At 41.4% G+C, this 8,692-nt stretch overlaps 1 protein-coding gene across 1 annotated transcript; it reads left to right on the top strand.

The window, feature by feature from the left end:
• Window positions 1-5,372: 5,372 nt before the first annotated feature.
• LOC131231145 (transcription factor MYB105-like) lies at window positions 5,373-8,065 on the top strand. The gene is made up of 3 exons (XM_058227247.1): window positions 5,373-6,111; window positions 6,340-6,798; window positions 7,555-8,065. The coding sequence occupies exons 1-3, from the start codon at window positions 5,631-5,633 to the stop codon at window positions 7,821-7,823; spliced, it is 1,209 nt and encodes a 402-aa protein (XP_058083230.1). The 5' UTR covers window positions 5,373-5,630; the 3' UTR covers window positions 7,824-8,065.
• Window positions 8,066-8,692: the final 627 nt, after the last annotated feature.

The following is an 8,692-nucleotide window of genomic DNA, read 5'->3' on the forward strand; positions in this document are numbered from 1 at the left end:
GGGATTTTATGATATGATGGCCTGCATCTTTTCACGGTGTGGGTTTCAATTTCTGACAATGGGCTCATGGTTCCGTAATCCAGGCCATTGATCCTTCCACCGTGGATGGAGTATGTCGAGGGTCTCCCAGATTGGAAGACCCCATTCACCAGTGTCCGGACCTCTTTTTAGTTGAATATGGACCCTTGTTTTTCTCTTCTTCACTTTCTATCTGTTGGACAGAGTTTAAAAAGGTTAAGATGGTCCCATCAAGGAGAGTTTCTATCCATAAACATTCATTAGCAGGATAAAACATACCAATCGCCTAGGCTACCAAATCACAGGGCCCCCTTTGTGGGTATTAATGAAAAAGCGGATTGCTTATTGAGTAAACTTTGTGAGGCCCACCGTGGATGTATGTGCCTTATCCACACCGCCCATCCGTTTTTCCAGATCATTTTATGAAATAATCTCATAATTGAAGCATATCCAAAGGTTAAGTGGACCACACTACAAGAAAAAGTGGAGACAATAACGTCCACAGTTGAAACCTTCCTAGGGTGCAAAGTGATGTTTATTTGTCATCCAAGCTGTTTATAAGGTCACACAGACATAAATGAAGAGAAAATAAAAAACAAATATTAGCTTTACCCAAAACTTATGTGATCTCCTAGTGAAGTTTTCAACATTGAGTGTTGATTTCACACTGTTTCCTGTGGTGCGGTCCACTTGAGCTTTGGATATGCTTCAATTTTGGTATCATTCATTAAAATGAGCTGGAAATATGGATGAACGGCGTGGATATGACACATATATCACAGAGGGCCCCACAGAGTTTACTCAGTACGCAATCCACTTCCCAGGAAAACTCTCGTATACAGTGCAAAGACGGGGAGCCCTGTAGCAGATAATTCCTGTTGAACCATGAGTGGCCCTTGCAGCAACCACTTGCAACTGAAAGCCACACGTGTTAGTAGGGCAGCACGTGAGAGAGGGAGATGTGGTCGGAGATTGCGGAAAACAAAGTTGCCTAATTTGGCGAAAGGTGAAGATTGCGTGATGAAAGAAAGATATTCTGTTTTGTAATTGCAAGTCACAAGTCACTGCACCATTTCCCACTCTTTGCTGTGTCTGGGTAATCTGAAAAGTTGGAAATTGAATGAGCTCTTGTTCTCTTCTCGTCTCGGAAAAGGAGAGACCATACACACACAGACATATGTATTCAAGTGCTCACACACAAGTACTTAAGTTGGCGTGTGGGCCTACCATGCTCATCTCACCCATCCAGAAGGGTCATCCCACCATGAAAATGGAATACGCCAAAATTCAGGTGGATGGAACACTATAGAAAATAACGAAGAACCAACAAAAAAAAAAACTCCACATTCATGCTGGATGCATCCTATGGTTGGCTGGATCTGATCTTGAAGGCATCTATTCATGGTATAGGACAACCTGGCTGGACGGGCGAGATGTCATACAAACCCCATGGTGGGCCCCACAAGCCAAGTTGTGTGTTTTTGGAAGAAGAAAGTAATCACATACCCCCAGTTTTTACAAATGGGCCCAGGGTTTGATGATCCATAGCCTTAATCCGATACGCCACATAGTGGATGGACCATGGCCCATAAAATGATCCTGAATTAGGACAAACCGTCCTACCAGTAGATGGTTAAAAAGAAACACAAACAATGGCCCACATCCAATTTAAAAAGTGCAAAAATTGTGTGGCTAGGATCTTTCAATCCAGAAGATTTTTGGGACATGGGCTACAGAGTATCATGCAAAAGCAATGCCTCCTCTTTGATATTTCCATTTGTTTAGACTTTCCCTTGAATACATGACTACAAACCTCTCAAAACAAAAACCCATTTCTAGAATTCCTTTGATGGCTCTAAGTTTCAAAGATGCGACAAAAGGTGTTTTCTTCGCCTAATCCCATCAGAGCTTTGCTAAGGCCACACGCGTGTACAAGTTCGCTAATGTACACACCACCACATATAACCCAGCCTGGTACACGGGTAAAATATCTAAGCCATCCATCATTTGGACCTCAATGTGTAGATGCTGCTGCCTAGAAAAAGATGGTCCACTAAGTAGGCATGCCATTATATTAGAATTTGAGCGGCTCTCCAGCGTAGCACATTAAGATACAGCGGTTCGAAACTTACTCCCAGGCCCTGTATATACTGACTACTCTAAACAAGAAAAAGAAAAAAAAAAAAGTGAAATCTAAGCTCTAATACATATCTTTGAGATTACCTGCACACCTAACTTAGGTATCAGAGTGTCTACGGCCGAACACCAGTAACCCCCGCTTCTCATATCTACTCTGGCCATTGGAGGGGCAGTTCCACATCAACTTCGTCTATCGGCCAGATTCTGATAATAACAGTAGCCATTAGGCACGTGCAGACCCCCTATGACTGTATCAGCCTGATATCTTGCTGCAGCACATACACAGTAAGTCTCTCAAATGAATGGCTGGGATATAATGTACATCTGCACACTTCGGAGAGCGTGTAATAGCCTTTTGGGTGGTTTATGCTTTGAAACCAGTCGTCTGTGTTAAAAGTAGATGGGCCTACACCAGAGTTTCATGGGTTTCCTTTCCTCAACAAGCACATGCATGTAAATACGTTCCTCTACGGTCTGCAACAACGAGAAAAGATTTTTTTAATTATATACTCTAGCAGAGTATGAATATAAATACTCACGCACAAAGCTACTGCACGTGGCAGGGCATGTACCCTAATCCAAACTGTTCAAATAGCCATGACGCGAACTTTGGCGGATCCGGGGATCCGTGACTGTTGAACCCAGCTTCATGTATGTGCCTTACATCCCTGCTGTCCATCCCTTTTAAAAGCTCATTTTAGCACATAATCCCGAAAATAAAGCAGATCCAAAATTCAGGTGTACTACACCACAGGAAACAGTGGAGGTTGACTGTCAAAAACTTCTTGTGGGACACAAAAGTTTTGGTTCAAGCTGATATTTATGTGGTTCCCTCGTCCAGGTATTTGTGACCTTATCAACGGGTTAGATGGCAAATAAACGTTCCGTGGCCCCCAAGAAGTTTTTAATAGTGGGTATTTAATAACCACAATTTCCTGTGGTGTGGCCCCCCTGAGATTTGAATCTGATTCAATTTTTGAATTCATGCCTTAAAATGATCTTTAAAAATGAATGGACGGCATGGATGTAAGTCACATACATCAAAGCAGGCCCTATAGTCAGGAATCCACTCACCTCGGTGGATCCAGGGCACTGAAGCCGCGTCCCTTGTCTACTGTCTGTCGATGGGTCAACCCAAAAATCAGACTGAATGATAATTTTAGCTATTTGATAGTGGACCAATGGATGGGCCCACACCAGAGTTAGATTGGTTTTTCTTCCTCAACAGTCAGCAGTTATATACACCCAGATCCATAGCTCAATTGGCAGACTCAGTGGAGATACCTAGTGTCAACACTTGAGGTGTTGGTATCAATCCCTATCGGGGGTGGCTAACATGGAGTGTGTGTACTGACATGGGTGTGTACTGACAAGCTAACCCACAAAAAAAACAAACAGTCAGCAGTCATATGCATGTAAGCATACAGAAGTTTACAGATGCACGCATCCAACTTTGTTCTGCAACAATGATAAAAACAGAGAAACTGTACATATTGCCCACGTACCTAATCCAAACTGTTCAAACAGCGGTCCGCTGTAGATGAGCCATAACCCAAAAATCACACTGAAGGATATCATTGTAGCTATTCTGTCGGTAGCCAATGAACGGGCAGTTAAAATGAAAATACTCAACAGTCCAAATTCAACAAACAGATATCCACTAGTAAGAGGTTAAAGATTCTGCAATCATTCTCGTTTTAGGCATATGACCCATCTACGGTCGGGCCCAAGATTTGGACGGGTTGGATTCTTTTGGCTGCACAATGAAGCGCAGTTGAGTCAGAAGGGGAACTGAAATAGGACCACTCATATTTCTATTTTGGGTTTTGTTATAATGGTGTTTTTGCACTTATGGGTCGGTTGGTTGGGCTTTTCTTTTCTCCCAAACAAGCCATTTTCAGTGTTCTTGGCTGCACCAGCTTAATTCCCACATTCCCCTTGAGAACATGGATGGTACATGCCTGTTTCCCTATGACCTCATTCAACAAAAACGTCTGTCACACGTTTTTTTTTTTTTCTCACAGGGTGTAAAAATTTGTATCGAATTGATGACATCTACAACCACCAATTTTTTTTTTTTTTCACCGGGTATAAAAAATTTGTGTTGAATGATGATATCTACACCCACCCTATTGATTTGCACACACCCATTTTCTTTTTTTGGAATTGAACTAGGACACTTGAGCAGCACTACATCCGTTGTAAATATGAAAAAAAAATAATAATTGGTGTATGAAAAATCAATCAGGGTGGGTGCAATACAGGCTCCCAAACTAATAGTGGAACTCTCTCTCTCTCTCTCTCTCTCTTACCTGCTTGAGTACATTCCTCCTGTGAAAACACACAATCTCTTTAATGGGTTCATTGGGGTCTGGTTTGCATTTTCAACTACTTTCATTGGGGCCCTCATTTTTCACAAAGAACCAAGCTTTTTGACTACTTGGAAAGTTGGGTCGAATAATTACAGGTAGAACTGTGGAGGGAGGAAAGAAAGTGCGAATGTATCAAACAAAGTGGGTGTAGATATCAATTCCCTGTTTCTATTGGGAGTAGCTAGAGATTTTAGGAAGTGGGTTTTGCCTAAAAGGACTTAAAAGAAAAAGACAAGGAACCGGTGAGTGTGGGGTTAGCTTACCTGAAATCCATGCTCACTTGGACTGTTTTCATTGGTTGGTAAGCTAAGCTGTTTATGTTATATTCTAGTCATGGCTTTCATGTTATTAGGTCCAATACAGGTGTGTTAGACGAAACTCAGGTTAGCATCTCAAGTTAAAATGACTGATTGGGATGGGGGATGATGGATACATGCACGGGCCATCTACTATGGTTTACAGCGGATGGGGTGTCAATTGTCAGAAGCTCATTTCCTGTGTTGAAAAGAAGGTTGTCTAGGCCTCGTCTTGGCAGCCTCAATGAAGCCAGCAGACGGCACAGTAGGTTTTTCCGTTTTCCTAAGACTGTTTTATTTCAGAGAGATGATGGGAAAAGTGTCCTACCTTTCACCTCCACACGTGTGAATGATGTGATTGTTGGATGAGAGAGAGGTAAGGACAACAACGAAACGCGGCAACTTTAGGAATAGGAGCTCTCTCTCTCTCTCTATCTCTCAAACCTCCTGTCTTTGTTTCTGTTGAAAACGCATTTTTCTGCAGCCTCCAGCAGCGTTCAGTTCCTTCTCCTGTCTCTGTTTTGTTTCCATTTCCATCTTTCTGTCTCTGTTTTCTCTCTCAAACCTTCCTCTCTTTGTTCCTGTTGAATACATATTTTTCTGCACCCACCATCAGCCTTCATTTCCCTCTCCTGTCTCTGTTTTCTTTCCATTTCCATCTTTGGCAATGAAGACGACCTTTGAACAGTTAAACATCACCACCAGCCTCAAACTTCATGAAAATGAAGGCATGACCACCAACCATATCTATGCAAAAGAGAATTCTTAACCTGCCAGGACCTACTCATTCTCTTTTATTACTTCAATGGAAGTGTTTGCAGACATTGGTTCTCTCACCATTAGTCCTAGCTACCTAGGAGTTTCAACAGCCTCTTCTTCAGGGGAGAGCTATTACTCTAACAGCTTTCAGAAGGATGGGGGAGCTTGTTGGGCTTTTCCTCCCATACGCAGCTATAATAACAACAGCAATAGTAGCAACGGCCACGACAACAACAACAACAACAACAACATCATCAACAACAAAGGCGCTGAGCGGGGTGATGGGAAGGGCTCTTATTCCAGTGATGGGTATGGAGAAGACAATGCCCTGGAAGGGGAGAATAGCCCAAATGAAGAGAATCCGAAGGAGCATTCAATGTGTGAGAAGGAAACAGACAGTGGGCAGTCCAAATTCTGTGCCAGAGGCCATTGGAGGCCTGCAGAAGACACCAAGCTCAAGGAGCTTGTAGCTCTTTATGGCCCTCAGAACTGGAATCTCATAGCAGATAAGCTGGAAGGAAGATCAGGTATTATACTCCAAAATCCGAATGAAACTCGTCCGCTCTTGTTTTTTTTTTTTTTTTTTTTTTTTTAATGCTTAGCTATCTTGTTTAAACTTATGAACATTGAAACTCTTTTTAACTTTTTTTTTTTTTTTTCCTATCTTTTTTTTTTTTTTTTTTTTTTTTTTTTTTATAAATTTTATATAAAAAAAAAATTTTCGGGGGGCCTTCTTCGGGATGGTTGTATTGAAGGTAAGAGCTGTAGATTAAGATGGTTTAACCAGTTAGACCCCAGGATCAACAGAAGAGCTTTCAGTGAAGAGGAAGAAGAGAGGCTAATGGCAGCTCATAGATTGTATGGTAACAAATGGGCTATGATTGCTAGGCTTTTCCCTGGTAGGACTGACAATGCAGTCAAGAACCATTGGCATGTGATCATGGCTAGGAAATACAGGGAGCAGTCCAGTGCTTATAGGAGGAGGAAGCTGAGCCAAGCTGTTCAGAGAAGGTTGGAAGAGTCTTGCAGCTTTGGGTGCAAAGATACACCTACAAGAACAGAAGCCACGTGTCTTAATCTCTCTAGTTTCAGCAAGACACTTCTTCCATTTGATTCTGTCATTCATATCTTAAATGGTGGAGAAGATTCAGCAGTGTCAAGCAACAGGGATTTGTGCCGCGGTTCTACCACCAACAAGAAGCTCTCTTCCAGAGGTGGGTGTTGTGCTCCAGAGCAGGCTCCTTTTGATATCCTTTCTGGTTTGTCGTTCTGATCCCTATAGAGTGTTAGCTCTTCTGTTGTGAATATAGGTTTCGATGCTGATTCTCATTGGTTTCCTTAAAGCCATAGTGTTCTTTTCATGCTCTGAGGTGGTTTCCATTGCTTTTCTTCCATGATTAACAAAAGGATACATTCATTTACACCATGGATCTAACATGCAAATCTGAACGTAAATCAGCTGTACCACTTTTTTTCTCACCTTCTTTAACATCTACCATATAGGTTTCTATGCTGATTCTCATTGATTTCCTTTATTAAAGTCATAGTGTTCTTTTCATGCTCTGTGATGGTTTCCATTGCTTTTCTTCCAAGATTAACAAAAGGATACATTCATTTACACCATGGATCTAACATGCACATCTGAACGTAAATCAGCTGTAACACTTTATCTCTCCTTGTTTGACATCTGCTACCTCTTTTTTCATAGATACATCCATTTTTCTACTTACCACATTTTAAGCAAAATAGGTGTCTTTGTAAGAAGCAGATGGTGTATTGTGCCATTTCCCTGATCCAAGAATCTCAATATGTGCCTAATACAATTTCTTTTGTTTTATAAAATCCTGATTTTTGAAAACCATGAATGGTAGGAAAAACCCAAGAATCAGGTCTTTTATAGAGATATTAGGCTTCAAAGGGTTAAATTTTATTCCCATTTTCTTCATCTTTAAGACTGCTTGTTTGTGTAGGTTCCAAGAACTATGATAAGACAGGCTTTTTCTGCAAGAGCAGGCTTTGGGATGGGCCAAAAGATGATGACTCTTTCAAAGGATATTACCACCACCAACCTCTATTGAAGATGGCACAGCCAAACCATTTCTCTGACTCCACTGCATCAAAATCCCAAATTTTAGCCACTGATTCATCACCAGCCGTAGAGAAAGGAGTAAACAGCCATTTCGAAACCCCCAGTTCATCACCACCATTCATTGATTTCCTTGGAGTTGGAGCTACATGATGGTGTGACCCATGAAGGGAAAAAGCCTATATACTGACTAGAGATGAAAAAAGAGTTCAAAGAGTTTTTCAGTTGGGTGGCTAGAACATCGTATTCAGCAAAAATACTTAAGAAGAACCTCCTCTTTTTCTTTTTTCCCTTCCAATGTAACACCATACCACCCTTGTATGGAAGCTTTTTAAAGGTAAAAGACTAAAAGACATTTGGGTGAAATTACTAAATATGCATTACATTTTCTTTTTCATTTTTGGGTTCACTAGAGAGGACAAAAATCAGAATGCTAATAGGCTGGGTGGAGGGTGGAAGAGCTTCCTATACTTGCCAATTTTGCTTTCTCCTTGAGAGATGCATTTCCTTATCTACCCTACAAGCATCAGCTGTAGCTAGATTCAAGCAAAATTGTGTGGGAACAAGATCCATTGGGAGTCCAAACAGATGGCTTTTCTATGGTTTGTCAAACCCATTTATGCATGAGAACTTGGGAAAATAAGGAGCATGTCCCGGAATATGGATCATTAGCAAGGTTTGCTTTTCTTTGCTAAAAGGTGGAAAAACTTGTCCCAGAATGCACGTGGGGAACACAATGTCCCTAACATGTGGTAAATGTGTCAATGTGTGAATGCAGTATAAATGCTACATATACTGCTCTCCACATTAGGCTTCCCACATGTTCCATGGTTCATTCCTACTCCCTAACGAAGGGTGGTTGACAAAAAAGAAGAAGTCGCAACGGCATATGACCTGGATAGCCTATGCCAACATAGCTAGTCTTGACAGCCTGTTCCAACACAACTTTGCTTGGATCCAAATGGTCTCTTAATTTCTTGGTTTGGTTGACTAAGATCCAAAACATTTTGTTTGCATGATAC

The sequence above is a fragment of the Magnolia sinica genome, chromosome 2 (genome assembly GCF_029962835.1).
Source record: "Magnolia sinica isolate HGM2019 chromosome 2, MsV1, whole genome shotgun sequence".
Taxonomy (NCBI): Eukaryota; Viridiplantae; Streptophyta; class Magnoliopsida; order Magnoliales; family Magnoliaceae; genus Magnolia; species Magnolia sinica.